Below are 17,197 nucleotides of genomic sequence, written 5' to 3'. Positions count from 1 at the left end.
AACGACACCATGCAATTGAGCAGCCCATCTGAGCTCTACTGAATGATGTCAGGATAGATCGGGGCGTGAAGTCGGATAGCCTCTACCGAAGATGATATCGGACTATAGATCCACGAATTTAACATTTTTATGATCGTTACGAATCGTGCTAAAAGTACGACGCTTTCTCCACTGAACTCGGAATATAAAGAAATGCGCGTTTATTCCAAAGGAAGTGAAAACTTGAAGAGTAGACCGTAGTTTGAATACTACTGAAAACGTGTTAGAAATACGGGCGCTATCCCCGGTGTAATCGCGATAAACATTCGGCGTCGCTGACCCTCGAATTGTTAAACCAGATTTCATACCGAAACAACATCCACCTGCTAAGTCAGGTCACATGCCCTCAACTTATCAGTATATATACAAACTTTCAACTCAATATCTTGTATCAAATATATATCATTCATGCGAGATTGTAAAAACTGCTATAAAGGGGATTCGACTCCGAGTGTTATATGTCCAACGTAAATTCGATACTCGCGTATTTTTCCTCAGAACTCTTCGTGTACCGGTAATGATTTGTTTCTTATGCATAGAGTCTAATATTTTGTTATGGACTGAAAAAGGTTTTTCCTACTTCAAGTTGCGAGTAGCAATTCACTCCACGGCCTTATGGAACCCGAGCTAACAAGATTTTCATGATCTTGAGTCAATGCAGCCCCAAAGGTTTACCTCGAAACGATCACATATTTGGGTATTTCCACTGATGGTATATGCCCTGGCCTATTATTGCCCGCGATTCAACACGGACACAAAGAATCAGCATACCGTGTTAGCCTCTGCAAGGCAGGAGGCAAGAACCGGTTTCTCTCTCGCCAACAACAATACCAAATTCTTCACTTGACCACGAACCGAGGACAGCGTTTGTAGGGTCATGTTTTTCTCTCGACGACTACGCTGCCAATTATTTCAGCTCAATAATGTTCTTTTTAAGTAGTGGAGGGAGTGCGATATCGTCTGATTGTAAATTCCTCATCAAAGGAGGCAGCACTTCTTTGCGTAATTTTAAAGAGCAGAGTGAATGTAGTGTCAAAGATTGCCGCAATGAGTCTCTTATTAAGTCGGCCATGTTTGTCGCACCACCAGTCCATAGCACTGTTTGACTGTAGAATACGCTCCCAAAAGGATCCAAGGACCTTATCATGAGTCTGGCTAATTCGCACACATCTGGGTTCTTTGCCTCTGGATCATTTGCATGAAGCTCCATGAGTAGTTGCATCGTGGGTATTAAAGGTCGAGCACCGGCCTTTATCAAGTTGCTGGCGATCCGCAGAAGTGTCGGGTTGGAGTACAGGTTGAACTGACAAATTGTCGCTAAGACTCTATCAAGGGGGCCGGGTAAATTTCTTTCGACGGAAAACTTATTGGGCACTAGGTTTTTGTTAACATTAAGTCTTAGTTTGTCTCCTGGATTGACGAATGCGCCATTTCGAATGAGCAGTCTGACGATTTGCAGGTTCCGTTCCTGGGCACATGCCGGAGTGCGGTTTATTCCGGCGACCGTCACCTGCAGGGCGGTCCAGCCTGCGGAGTTTGTCATATTTACGTCAGCTCCCCGAACAAGAAGTTCCTCCACAATTGCCACGTGGCGGCGTCTACAGGCTTGCATCAAGGGTGTAGAGCCTGAAGGTTGCTCAATTGGTCCGTCTACGTGCATTGACACAATTGGGTCAAACCTCATGGACCCTGGAACAAGGTTGTCGATATTAGCGCCCCTATCGAGCAGCAATTGAACCATTCTCAAGTTACCTAATGTCACAGCTTCCTGTAAATAACTTGCCGTACATTCCACAGAACAGTCATCAACTAAAGAAGAACTCGTCAAGTATGTTTTTAATTTATCAATTTCCTGTGCAGCAATGGCTCCTTTTATGATTAAGTCGCGGTTCCTTTCGTGCAGCGCCGTAATCTGCTCCAATAATATCCGAATCGAATCAGTATTCCGCACAGCCAGAGCCACCTCGAAGGGACACATCTGACCCGTATGGTCGCCAGTTGTCCGTAAAAAAGGATCAGCCCCGTACGCAAGCAGGAGCTTAATCATTTCAACGTTTCTTCGTGCACATGCCAGAGAGAGAGGAAAATTAACTGCCGGGTAGCTGCGATCCTTAGGATTTACATCAGCACCATGTTCCAAGAGTTTCTTCACTATTGTGAGGCGGCCCTGTTTGATCGCCTTGCGCAATGCTGTCTTCGATGCGTTGCCTTTCTGACACACGTTGACATCTTCCAGGCCTTCTATCAAGCACAAAGCCTGTAAAGCAAGAAATACGGATGTAAGTTCAGTTGACGTGTTGAATCGGTTGCTTTTCACTTTGGAATGTTCTGCGAAAATAAATCGAGGCATCATTCTGCGTCACTAAACCTCTTTGGCACATGATCCATCAAATTGATGACACGAGCCCATATTTCTGATCTGTTGATGGATATCTAATTGAATTCAAGCCATCCACCCACACCCACTAGCCCTACTGTGGGACAATCTAACATACGTACGTACCTATTACTTTGAATTCATCGGTGAAGACTGTACGATTGCTAGCATGTACAACTCTGATGCTGTTATTCCGTGTCAGAGGTAGGCCTTTCATTGACCTCCGTTCTATACGATATATGAATATGTGGAGGCACGATAAACTCAACCTGTGGTGGTTAATTGAGCGTATTTTTAGGAGAATACAAAAAGTCCTGTTGAGGGAGGATGCCTCCAAACTGCATTCATAGTAAACAAAGCACTTGGGAGAATATTTAGCTGGAACGTATCACTCTAAGTGGCGGCTTGCAGTGCGCTGACAACTTACCAATGAGTCCTCTCCTGAGCAGATCGCTTCAAATAGCTTTGCCTCCATTGTCCTTGAAAACTTTAGCATAAAGATTCATATATCTCCAGAGCGGTTCGCATCAGAAAGCTTGGCCTTACATGATCATATACTGTCGACGATAAGCAGGCAATTAGATCAATGTATGTTCGGCCTAGAAACTGATAGAACATAGGTCCAAATAGGCAAAATAGCTTGACTAATTGACCCAAATGTTATTTATCAGGAGAACCGTTGAAATTACGCCAAATCAACCAGACTTAATAATGAGGCCTTCTTTCAATGTGATCTGATAAAGACAATGATTGGTTTAGGCCTATATTTCGAGTCAGATATCACGGGCATTACACGTGTCTATACCGACAATGAACGAATGATACACGTACATTTGAACTATTGGACGTATATAGATGTACATCAAAAATACTCAGAAATAAACATTGTCCTATTGTTCGAGATATCAACCCGAAGGTATTATCAGATAACTGCTTATGTCACATGTTTGTTATCATGCAGATTATGGTAAACATGAGAAATTTAATCGTCATGACTAGTTGCAACTATCACTACTGCACTTGACAGCGCTTTAGCAGTAGCATGGCATAAGGAGAAGCAACAAGTCGCTGGTCTGCGGCGGCCATCGCAGTTGTTATACGCAACGATCGTCGCACACCAGTGCAACAAAGAGGAGTGTGCTTCAATTTCCACCAGGTCACAGCAACGGCGATTTTAATTGCAGACTTCTGACTTTCAATTGCACGTGCTGCACCACAATCTCAAGAGATGCAACGGAAATAGCTGGTCTTCGAAGGCATTGAACAGTAACAAAAAGACTTCGCTGTTGAGAGCAGCGAGTCCCCCTAACTACTGCTAAGGTGATTGATTGCCTTGTGACCAACATTGACAACACGGGCCAAGGGAGAATCCTATCTTGTCTGCAAAATGACAAGCTATTTTCCTGATTTAATGTTATCTGCCCCTGACATATGTTAGCGGCCATCACGGTGAACATGTAGTTTATTTCATTTTCATTCCGCGAGGTCATTTTCTTCGCGGACGTCACGTGCTTGGAATCCGGATGGAAATAGTTGGTACGTTTTCATATTTCGCTCAACATGATATCGCCATCGACCAAACATGTTTTGATAAGTGAAACAAATTGTCTCCGAAAAGGATGTTGGGCGAGAGTTTCTTGCGGGGAAAGACAAAAAAACATAACCCTATGGAGATGACCTTGGTAAGCGCCAAAGTAGGTGTTCTAAATGCACTTCAATTTCAGTCAGAAATTCATATAAATATTATATTTTGGTTGAGGTCAATGTACTGCACTTAGTTCCTTCGTTCCATTATGCTAGCTCATCAGATTTTTTAGTACGGTTTTTTTCGCTTGATAGGACTCAGGAAAAAGCCAAGGACAATGCCTTATTGCTGTACTTTAGCGGTAAGGGACACCGAATTATTATATTATCTATTGCATTCTCAGTCTATCATATTCGTCAGAAGCATTAGGAAATTTTTGGGATAAGCAGATTAAATATGTATGAATGACTCATTTGAGAGACGATTACTTCGCCACAAGAATAAAATGTAATTATCTTGCCGACCGAATATTATGCTTCCTGAGAAATTCAGGGTTTAATGTTCGCTTCTCCGGCAATGGACACGGGAATAAATCATGTTTCATCTTATAATGAAAAACCCATTACACAAAACAGGTTTATAAAAACTGTCATTTTTCCGATTCATCAGATTCGCATCTATAGCATCATTTCACCCGACTCTCCCCTAAAAAACACAACGGACACTTTTCCGCTATTTTATTGATGGTTCTTTAAAACAAATACAATGATATTTTGCAGTGAGGCATCAGCAATGCACAGATAATCTAACGATTTCTCAGAATAAAATGGTTGTTTGCTTCGTGCCAGGGTTATCTTGAACAAATCTTCCGCGTAGTTCTGTCACCAAGCAACATTCAATTTGACCTGTAACTATCGCCATATCTGAGTTTTTGCAGAAAAAGGAGGTGACGGTTGATGTTTTTCAGATAATTGGTATGCACCGGGGTATACACGAACAATCCCAACCATTCCAATCGCCAATATCCTAACCGCCTCACCAACAGCGTGTTTAGTAATTAAGTAAATATTAAGGAAGTGCGTGAACGGAAACATTCCGTCATCCCGGGCTTTACATGAACAAAAAATTTAACGAACTACTTCAGTCATTTTTTGAAAAATACGTACTGGCGCCATGAATTATACACAGGGCTCAAGCACCAAATGACAAAATTCATCCCTTAGTATATCGTTGGGACATCCAACTTCCTGACAGGAAAATGGACGAGACGTAGTATGCGTGTCACAAAGTAGATTCATTATATAACCATGTGCTTTAAAATTGACAGCCAAGGTCCTCATTGGTATTTGCCTCAAGTAAAATCACCAATAACCTTTACTCTGCCGATTTGATTAAAAATCCTCTTAGTGTGATTTAAGTGCAAGGTTGTTCAATGAATCATATCGGAAGCCGCCGAGGACTGGACTATTAATCAAGCGTTAAGGCTGGCGTTAACCTTCGGGGAAAATTCCCCCATCAAGAACCTTGAGGTATTATTTTGGTACACGCTTCTGTGTCTCAGGGGGAATAGCCTTGGAAGAGAAGTCACTGGAATCTACTATAATGATAGTCTAGTCTGGACCCAAAATATATCGAATTATTGTACTATCTCATAGGTGTGTCTCAATTTCATCCGTTAATGGGCGAAACGTGCTCTTTTTTACAACCGGTTAAGTCCATTCAAGGCCAAAGCAGATAGTACAGCGCTGAAAGTTCATTTTATTCATTCTTCCATTGCGCCTAGAACGTGTTTGAGAAGCACACCAATTCGCGCTGAGGGAAAGAAGTCCGTCAATTTGATCATAACGTGGTTGCCAGTTCCAACATTATTTAGACGTGAAAGGAAGACGCCAGCTTCTTGTGCTTTATGGCTCGGTGTTAAATTTGCCGTGGGGGTTAGCACCGATTCAAAAGATTCAGGAGCTGGCATACGGGGCAGAGACCTGAGTCTGAGTTTCTTTTAAACATCTTTCAATTTACATTTTCAAACTACAGTAGACTCTTGAATCGAAAATTCACTTTTTAACCTCCTGCTGTTTTTTTAGGGTCGGCGTTTCTGCTAATAAAAGACAGCAATTTACAAACCTCCTTTTGGTAGAAAGGTAAACTACACCCATAAATAATGAAATTAAGACAGAAATTCAGCATACTGAACTCGTCGAAAAAGGTCATGAGGTAGTAGACAAATTGGATATATTTTGTGTCCAGGCTGGGATCTTCCTCAATTGAAAGGAAGTAGGAAAATGAGACTGTGGCTGGGAGCATGAAAGTAATGTAAAGAGTCGAGATTATCATGAGGGAGTGCGCAATCCTATTCTCTTGATGTGCTTTCCCTGACTGTTTTGATGCCACGGATTGTTTACTCCGATTTATCCCGAAAAATATGAGAGAATTCGCTGTTATGATCAAGACGCATGGTATATAGTTATGAAAGGTCGTGTCGTACTGCCAAATCAAAAAGCCACTGTCTGGGTAAAAACAGAAAGGCAAGTCTGCTTCCGTGTAGAAGACTTTGTAAAGAATAAGTTTATGGACACTAAGACCAGCAGAAATGATGCATATCACAATGATCACTTGGAGTCGCTTTCTAGATGTGACATCTACTCGTTTTAAAGGGTAAAGAACAACGAACGCTCTCTCCATCGAAAACGCCACGATGACCCAAGCAGATATGAGCTCAAACGTATGCAAAACAAAACCGTTAAATCTGCAGGTTTCGGTGGAGTAATTGAAAAAACTGAAGGAGAAAGACCCGTCTGTTATATAGGCTAGACCATGCTCCATCCATTGTACGAGCCCAAGCGTCAGAATCACGCCGGTGTCGGAAACGGTTAGGCAGCTTAGGTACTGGACTGGGGTGTTCCCTTGTTTCCGCGTCCGGAAGAAAATGACCAAGGATAGGGTATTGCCGAAGATCCCTAGGAGTAAGAGTGCTGGTATGATGTACCCCTGGACGAACAGAGAGACCCGTTGGAGTGTGGCAAGTAGGCTATCTACGTTGTCTTCACCCTGAATAACTACGAAACGTATTGAAACATTCATTGTCAATTCACAGCTTTGACTGTGTAGTAGAAAAGCAGCAAGACCTCGTTAATGGTGATAATGATAATAACAATCTCAAAACAAAGATATCGTCATAATATTCCGACTTCACCGTTCCAACACATTCAGGGAAACGTCCACTGCCACCCTGCAGCGCATTTCCAAGCCGAATTCTGTCACTGGTGTCCACACGCTGCCGCACGAATAGGCTGAGTCCGAAGCAAATACTTCATTCTTCCATTGCGCCGAGAACGTTTTTCAGAAACTCATCAGTTGCAGTAATGGTAAGAAGTGCGTGGGTGGAACCCGGGAACTGTAAGTACAAAAGAACATGTCATAGTTCTCATGCTGATGATGCGAAATAATGCTGTATGCGTATGCATTACTCTGAGCTGGCACAAACAAGGGCAATTTTCACAAGGCGCGAGAGCAATGTGACGCTGAAGCTAAATTTAAACTTGTTATTCACAGTGGGTTTATATTTATCATAGTTTATCCTGAAGCACAGATGCTGTCAACAATTCATGTATTCACAAATTTGATCATCAGGTGATTGCCAGTACCAACATCATTTGAACGTAAAATTTATCTTGGTTTTATCTTCTCCAGTTAAGTCCGTTATACCTAACGCCAAGATACGTTAACGCCAAGATTTTCACAAAGACTGTCAAAAGTTAAAAGTTAAACGCCACAACTTCTCAAAGATCCTCATAGCGCGCCAGCTAGGGCCAACTCATGCGACATTTGTTCATCGATTTGTCACAACTTTACTACGCGGGCGCAGACATGATCGCTAATAAAAGGAGCTGATCACTTTCATCTATAGGGAGACGTTGTCCTGGGAGCTGCCAGATGGTAGCGATCAAACATGCAACTGCTTTTCTCTCACCTTTCGAAGAATATTGGTCGACTTTAAACCCGAGCTTCGGACACTCTGCCATTATTGCTAGCATTTCCTTAAGAACGTTAAAAATGAAATCATTGAACTTTCACTCATCCGGTGCTGAACTGTTAGACCGGGAAAGGCGAAATAGATCAACGATCGAAAGTCCCACAAGATATTAACAGTATTTCTTTACCCAAGTGAAAAAAAAATCTCCGCAGACACCACTTTCCGTGACTCTTTACAGCTTATTTCATCTCCAACCAGTATGTATCACACGCTTCATTAATCAAAGATTAATGTCTGCTCCATTTAATAAAAAATATTGCAAAAATGATACAAGAAAGTCACAACCCGTTCATCCGCATGAAACGTTTTCTCATATATGTTTGAGGAATATCATAAAGAATGCCAATGAGGAAGACATGACACTATAGGGTGATTGAGAAAGGATGTCGGTTTACGCCAGTGAATTGGTACTTTCAGAAAAAAAGTGTTGAAGAACCAATTATTCGACGAAGGATTAGGTTGCAAGGCAATAGAATACCAAGTCGACGGCAAAATCCTAAAGGGAATTGACATCTATCCTCAGGAATACCTGTGCCAAGATGAGCACCTCACCCGAGTGGACAAGTACCTTTCCATCTATACCTTCCATGATGGCTTGGGAAGGGGTGACTAACCCTAATGGCAGGCAAAGACGCTCACATGCGTCCTGATGGCGTACTACGTCCTTGGAGTGTGTCCTCCAGGGCAGCAATATTTCTTTCAAAAGACAAATGAGCATCTTCATTTTTATTGGCTCTTTCTGATATAAATTTTTCTAATGGAATCGGAAAATGAATAGAGAAGGCACATATTCCCGACAGAACCATACCATGATATTTCATCTTTGACTGGAGTGACACCATTAGTCATTGATACTAAATATACATGTAAGCTCCAGATATAAGATATTGAAAAGGAATGTCAACATATTATAACGTACCGGAAATACTGACGAGGCAATCTTTTGTAAGATGATTTATTTTCTGCATCATAAGCTTTCGTATTGAGTGTGTTGCTCATTGGAAAAGCCGTTTAATAACGCCATATCTCAGTCTAAAATACACGATGTTTTTGCAAATATCTCGCCGTTTTCCAGTGAACCACTCCCTGAGCCCACGCCCCCGTTCGTATCCTTAATCTTTGATTCCCGAGCCCCTTTCTCCAATGGTTTGAAATCCCTTTAACAAGGATTGCTGGAAATTCACAATGGCCAAATTGCGTTACCAATGTCATGATTTGCGGAACACTAATGGCTTCTAATGGCATCTGTATTCAATTCAAGGGCACACAAATCGGGACATTGAAAAGCAGCTTATGAAATTTCATTAAAATTGCTCATAGAAGTTCATGAAAAATGGTGGTTGTAAGCTGATTATGCTTCGATATATGCGGTTGCGGTTAAAGTGTGCCAGTAGCTTGCTAATTACAGTCAATTTGGTTGGGTGGTGTAGTCTGAAAGGTTTAAAAAAACTTCTGATGCTTAAATGACTTGAAGATAATGCTTTCACGTTAAACCGCTTACATGTATAAAGAAACCCAACAAGACAAAAGTCCTATCAGTCACATTCTGCTTGTTACCTCTGTGATCAGCCAATACAGTAATTAGTCACATTCTGCTGGTTACCTCTGTGATCAGCCAATACAGTAATTAGTCACATTCTGCTTGTTACCTCTGTGATCAGCCAATACAGTAATTAGTCACATTCTGCTGGTTACCTCTGTGATCAGCCAATACAGTAATTAGTCACATTCTGCTGGTTACCTCTGTGATCAGCCAATACAGTAATTATTTCTGACAGCTGGTGGTGGATTAATCCTGCAATGATGCTTTCCTTCGACTTCTCCTCCTAAATCAATATCCCAAAGACACAGGACTCCTCGAAGACGAAAACATAATTTGGACACACTGGCCCGTTGTGCTACTTGTAATTCTCGTCAGGTCCAATTTCTCATTTATGAGTTCTTTCCAGGACTCTGCAGAGTGCTCGCCCTGAGAAAAAAGTCACATCTAAGACCACGCCGCAGGTGAACTGGGCACATAAGACAATCAACTGGCCCTTGGTCATGCAATAAACATGTCAGCCCACCACAAATTCCTGATTATTCTGGCAACGAGATAAAATATATCAAAGAGAACAGACGAATAGATGAGCACTGTACCAATTTTCTCCTTGCGCTATTTCCATTTCCGCTGTCAGACGCACACCGACCATAACATCAAAGCAATGCTATACATACCGACACTCTAAAGGTACGAATTGCGTCTCATTATGATTTATTCCTGCTGAAGTTTCGTGACGCAAAAGACTTAATGTGCTTTTGGTAGGAGGCCTAGGGGTCCAGTAAATCCAAGTAATTCGTCATCGATCAAATGCACGTATACATGCATATAAAAATCTTTTTTATCATCATTTCACACCCTCTGTATTCCATCTGATTATTTATATCCAAATTTCATCGAAGATGTTCTAAAGTTGTTGTCCAGGTCTAGAGAAGAAACATGTTTTTGCTAACGAAAGTAACCTATTTCTCGATTTATATCAATACAATGTTAAGTAGTATCAGTTCGATAACCATCTATACCCAACTGGAAATTCTTTGTGTCAAAAACAGACTAGCTTCTCCGCAGATCCGTATCTTCGTCTGGTTTTAAGATGCGGAGATGTCAGTGGCACCCGTAGACGCACTTGTTTACGAGGCTGGCCGCTCATGAATGATGCAGCCCCTGATAAGAGATCGCTCTCTCATATTGCGACATATCCGGAGACCAATATCATTGATACTTACGCTCAAGTCTGCCTGTCATCAGCCAAAGGAAAACGAATTGCGGCAGTTCCAGACGACTGCCCTCTGTGATAACCAGGTCAAAGACATTAAGGTCTCATCTCATCTTGTGTTATTTGATTGAATTTAAGATTGATGCACCTGGCCTGCCAACATGACTGTGATGATCAACTGGAAGGTTCACTCTCGGTTATCAATTGATTCCTCAATTCTTCTCTCTCGAAAAGTGCCCCAAAGAAACAGCGATTTTTCTGAGCAACCATGCATGGCTGAATTGCCCATTTCCCTTTCAAAAAAGAGTTTTTGATATTGCAATCTATCGGAGTTGACCTCCATACACCTCATGATCGATGCGGCATTCATTGAATCGAACTTCTTGTACAACAAACCACCAACATTTCGAAATCACAAATTTTTTTTTACCATCGGCGGATTGATATTCAGAGTTGCAACGAAACTCCCATCTGTCTCATAACTACGTAATCTGTGGGGAAATTTGTAATGCTGATCAACCTATCTCGTTAGAAAAGGTTTCATTTGCCTAAACTTTAATCCCCCGAAGTCACATCGTGATGATACCATGACGTGCATGGAAGCATTGTCTTTGTTCAAGGATAACAGCAATACGAGCCCTTTAATTAAGTTTACGTGCTTGCCTATCGAATGTGCACTGACGAGGAACTAGGACGTAAAATTTGAAATTGGGTTCATTTAATGATACATGGCAATCCGACTCATGAGTTGCCGTAAGGTCCAGTATTTGGCAAAAGACAGCATGATATTGTCCATTCATCTGACTGAGTCCAACCAATTCCGTTGTATTTTCTATATCGTCATTTAAATGGTTTCTCGTATGTTACATGTACGTCATAATCTGTGGAAATATTTTTATTTCTCCGAAAGACCATTTGATGACATTACCAATGGAGGGCATCCGGTGCCAAATAATATTCATAAAATAGACTAAAATTTCAAGGGAACAGCTGAATACCATTCATACCTTCTCTGGAATCCCATTAGCCTCCCCAACTTTGCCATGAACTCTTATTACAGAAAGTTGCACTTACCTAAAACAGAATCCCCGAAAGTAAATCGTGCCGATACCTTCGCGTCCGTGGAAGGAATTTTCATATAAAATGTTAAAAATGAACAGCAAAGCAGAATCCATTTAATTAACTTTACGCGTGTGTTGTTTCCAATTTACCGACTAGGAAACTGTCTTTTGAGAATTTCAAATTGATGGGATGTTTTATTTTCAGAATGACAATCCTCGTTAGCTTGAAATCTCTCTGCTTGTGCAACTTAGGTCGGTGAATGGTCCAAATCAGAGACACATATCAATAAACACGGAGATTTCAAGTGCACAGGTGTATTTTGAATGTTCCCGAGGCTCCACTGATTTTGTGTTGTACCCACTAAATGTTTGTTCCCCATATTTCAGTGTTTCAATACAATATACCATAGAATCGAGAGAAACCGAGGAAAACGTGTGAAACTGAATTTCAGCGTTCCCAAACAATGAGAGAAACTCTCAAAAACGAATACCGCGTCACCCAATCAAATGAGTAGGCTTGGTTATGTTTTTATGTTCCTCTCATTGCGTTACAGATAGATTATTAAGCCTCTGTCAACTAAAATTAAGGCAATAGCTCCTGCTTTCAAGATTGCGAATTTTCCACCTGTACTGTGCAAGCGATTCTTCAAATCGACCATTTTCTGACCATCTGGTGAGGTTTTTTAAAAGCTGCAAATGACCGATGTCCGGGGCCATGACGACTTGACACTAGCACGGGCTTACCACTGGAACACCTTGGCAATCCTTTCTATAAACTTCAACAAGCAATTCTAAAACTAAATCAATTAAAATATCAAAGGATATAACAATAATCATATCGGGCATAACGCCAACACATGTCATTTAGCACTGCCCCTAATATGATCAACAACTCCTGTAAAATCCTTTAAAATTCATACCAAGGTTGCCGTAATAATGTCACTTGACAACTTTAGAGCAAAATTACCTTTGGGAGTTGACTGAGTATCAAACTGTCCTGACGTCAATGCGAAAAATCTTTGGGAGTTGACTGAGTATCAAACTGTCCTGACGTCAATGCGAAAAATCTAATATCACTGAGCTGAGAAAGGGTATTTTAGTGTTACATGGCGGAAGAGCAGGGTCTATTGAGCATATTCTTTTGTTAGGCAACATGCTTTCGTATGGACCGGCTGTATCATGATTAAAACGGCACTTGCCCATCGTGAATAACAAAAATTGTCACCATTGTTCTGTCCTGCCTGTACAGCATTACGGTGTACATATGCACACTCAAAGTAGGTTATGTTTTTCTCTGGCACACCGTGTACGTGACAATATTCAATGGAAGTTAGAAGAGGTTGAAGTCGCTGGTGTTATACCCTTAAAACCCATCGAAAAATAAATCTAATCGGAATAGTTTAATGGACTGCAAGGAATTGAGATAATCGTAATGTGATTTGATATTGAGAATGACAAATAAAGGTAATAACCACATTTGCCCAGGATGTAAATGACATTTTGTTGCCGTTGGATATCATTACTGTCATAAACTCCAATATTGCTGATGTCAAGGGTTTTCTGAGAGGGGCCCGAGGGACACTGATACATTAGAAAAGAACCATTCACTTTAAATCATTTTTGGTAAAAGATAAAGTGACGCTGCAGCGGCCCCAATGTTCACCAAACAGTCAACTACAGACTTCTAAATGCTTTTTTCAGAGCTACTTAAGGTGTACTCAATCCAATTTGCCCCTCAAAAACTTTCCTTTCATCTTCAAGCGAAAAATAGGCGGCACTAAAAGGTTATCGTCTCAGACAGACAATGGATTATCACCTACAGATGCGCAAATTGAGTTGAGTGCTGAATGTCACAGCTAACAGAATAGGTCTTGATATCGAACGCATGCAAGCCACAGTCACGATTTTTTTCTTGTGGCAACTAGCGTTGCAATAGATTACATAAAACACCAAATCTAACAGTCTTTGCAACAAAGGCGCACACAGGCGTAGTCCTCATAACAAATAAACCAAGCCCAAAATGAGGTGATGGCGTAACGCAATTCATACCCTTTGTCTCGTAAGCCTGCATAGGCTGGGTATTGTATTGTACAGGCGACACTAACAAGTTTCCTATTGTCCGCCACTTCGATTTGAGTAACACCCTTGGTAATGACGTACATGCATAAACGTAATGCATGTATTCAATGTCAGTTCCGGCGAGTGGGCAAGGTGAACAGTTTGTGTGGTCGCTCGTATGTATGAGTGGTCGGCCTTCAGTTTACAGGTGTATGCATATGAATTTCCGAATTTTGTGTGATACTTTGATCATATCTTAGTGATATATTGAACATGGTGTTAAACATTTGTTAAAGAACATGTAAAATTGTATAGTGAACATCATTTGTGTCTCTGGATATTCAGGATTGAAGTTATTCTGACGGGATCGTGTGCCCCCGGCGTGTGCCAAGCTGGGGAGCTGCTGGCCACTTAATACATTACACGTCGTATTCTTGGTGCATGTGCACCGGTACAAATGTATTATCATTTGGTACATGAAATGTGAGATTATTTTTGAAAGTATGGATTAGATAACTTTTGTATAGATGCGTTGATGATAGCGCAATGGTGGGGTCTCGTACATTCGTTGTGCCATTTTCCCGGAACGGACCTTTAAAATCAAGATTTTCACCCGGTTCATGAAGAAGAAAATTTGTTTTAAAAATCACTTTTGTTTCTGAAGAAAAAAACCCAGACGAATCAACGAAAGAAAAGTGAACCGGCGTCACTGATCTTCCGCCCATCAGTGACCCATCACGGCCCATATCTCTGAGTGGCAGCTTGATCCTTTCTCCGTCATTCAAGAGGTGTTTTGCCCAATTACGACGGAAGAAATCATCCCGATAGCCACCCACACAAAAGGGAGAAAAAAGTCCCTCCCAGGGGTAAATTAGGCGAACATGTCTTTATGGGTATTACATTTGGTATTGATTACTGATCTTGCCCAATAATTTACTGGTATATACATGTAGATGACTGCGTCCTTAGGATTTATTCTAAGGGGTACTGGGCAGGAGCTGGGCCAGGTCAAACTGTCGGTGCTCTCTGGGTTTTGCTCTACATCAATTTACAGTACGATTTACAGTAGTTTGACATTGTCATAAGAATAATTAAAATGTTCAAATAAAAAACCACGTCTCTACCTGATTTTAAGAGTACTGGAGCAGAAGATTCCCTTCTATCAAACAGATTTAGAATTTAACAGATTTCTACAGATTTCAAGTTCAGTCAGAGTTCTTCTTGAGACACCTCGAGAAGATTTTGTAATGAGCATGAAAATCCGATTTACTCTCACACCAATTACGTACTAACCAAGGATGTGCAAGTCGACCAAGTTGTCCATAAAGACACCAATTACACGACTCAGTAATGTATTTTTGTCCGCTGGCTTTACCCATCCCCTGTATGAAGACTAATACCTCTCTTCAAAGAAGTGAACCCATTTTCCTTTTCTTAAATCTTTTGAACCCGAAGATCAATCCGATTACTTATACTAAAGGTAAAATCAACACTTATAATAACTTCATGCCCGTCTCAAATGACTGATAAGGTCGCTTGCATCAATTACTATCACCGATGTCATAAAGTCAATAAGATATTAAGTAAAAAAAATCATATAATTCTTATTTTGAATAACTCCAAAATTATCAATCGTAGACTTACCAAACTACGGCCACATGTAGCCAAGATTAAGTAAACAAAATCATATAATTCTTATTTTGAATAACTCCAAAATTATCAATCGTAGACTTACCAAACTACGGCCACATGTAGCCAAGATCAATATGTTTTGTTTCCAGTTTCTACATTACTTATGGCGCGATAGTCGAACGTGTATTTACACTTTTTGACACTTCCACAGCCAAGTAGGTAAATAAACAGCTAACTGCAAAGACAAGTTTTTTTTTAAGAAAAAGACTGTGCCAAGTCTGATAACATCTCCAGTGAACGGAAAACCATCCGCGGAGGGGAAATTGAAGAAATTACTCGACAATAGATAGACGCGGTGAATGATATTCGTTATCACTCTGAGGAAATTGTGGTGAATTCGTGTTTTTTATATCCCATGGATTAGCCATTAAGCTAATATTGGATGCACCGGGTGTAGTGATGAGAAATCGTCTTAAAAAATATCTGAATTGCATTAAGAATTTACATTTCATTGAATTCTCATTACGATCGAAGTGCGGCAGGTTTCGACTCCTCATTGTCACAGACAGTGTACATGTCACATGTTATACATATCTTGGACTGCCATTGTTACACTGGCGGCCGATCGGATCTTTGACATTGACTCTTCCAGGCCTTTGTCCAGCTCGTTTGCATAGGCATGTGAGGAGAGTAACAGCACCCGGCAGGCCTCTACAATCACAACTGTAATAAGCCGCGAATTTGGTGATTTACAGTTTATATGATATTACATTGAGGGCAAGTATACCAATGTGTTCAGAGATATCATATAGCTTTTCCTTTTCCACCTTCTTCAGAGCCATTGTCACGCTTACCAGGTACTGCATGATCCAGATATAAGATAGTTAAATATTGTATGATCATAATAAAGAGATTAAATCAACCATCAACAAGTCTTGAAGCTACAATGACCAAATGAAGTCATTTATGAGAAGGTGTGAGGCACAGCGAAATTAATTGAATCATTACTGCTTCAGAACTGCAAACGTAAAAAATGTACCATTGACGAAAGGATGACACTTTTGTGTTCACGGCTGTAACTGTTAGGTTCGCAACTAATGCATCACTTACGCACAACAGATTTTGTTTGCTATTCAAAGCAGCGCTACAGAGAAAGCATCGAGGCGTCATCGGCGATGCTTGGTCAGATACAGAACGTGACTCGGATAAGAATGCCAAACACGCGATAAGGAGAATGTTCCTGATGCCACTTAATTTTTCTGACAACATTGCTACCGCGGTAAGTTGTGCAACCAGCCAATGGAATGGCAAGGTACTAAAGTAATCTCCTTTCGGAATGATTTAAGGATGATCAAAACTGATGCTTTCCAAGCTGCTTCATATTAACATTTGATAATTAAAAGGAAAGAAAAATTTGTGATGAATTCAGAAATGCTTGACTTGACACACAACACACGGCCTTTGTCCTGTTGCGGTAAGACGTCAAATATATAACTGACTGAGAGAGAAACAATCCTCTAGGCATCTTCATGCCCATGACAGCCTTCGTTGTCCTTATACACGCTAGAATTGAATCATTATCGGAATGCGGAAGCTACGGTTAAAGGGAATTAGGTAGAAGAATAACACGATCGTACTTACTGAAGAAGAAATTTAATCTGGTTGCTTTTGTCTAGCGGGCAAACAGGGCTTAGTCAACCGAAGGTGCAGACGTAT

The 17,197-nt window shown here is 40.9% G+C and overlaps 2 protein-coding genes across 2 annotated transcripts in view; both read right to left on the bottom strand.

Annotated features, from left to right (window-relative positions):
- The window catches only part of LOC135492740 (neuropeptide S receptor-like), a 52,647-nt gene that overhangs the window by 8,056 nt on the left and 27,394 nt on the right, over positions 1 to 17,197 (bottom strand). The window lies entirely within an intron of this gene.
- Positions 947 to 3,110, bottom strand: LOC135492506 (ankyrin repeat and KH domain-containing protein mask-like). Its single transcript, XM_064779019.1, has 2 exons — positions 2,844 to 3,110; positions 947 to 2,296 (listed from the first exon to the last, which is right to left on the bottom strand). The coding sequence occupies exons 1-2, from the start codon at positions 2,910 to 2,912 to the stop codon at positions 947 to 949; spliced, it is 1,419 nt and encodes a 472-aa protein (XP_064635089.1). The 5' UTR covers positions 2,913 to 3,110.

This window comes from Lineus longissimus, chromosome 8, assembly GCF_910592395.1.
Source record: "Lineus longissimus chromosome 8, tnLinLong1.2, whole genome shotgun sequence".
Lineage (NCBI taxonomy): Eukaryota > Metazoa > Nemertea > Pilidiophora > Heteronemertea > Lineidae > Lineus > Lineus longissimus.
The sequence above is the reverse complement of the archived record's forward strand: the minus strand, read 5'-3'. Positions and strand labels throughout refer to the sequence as shown.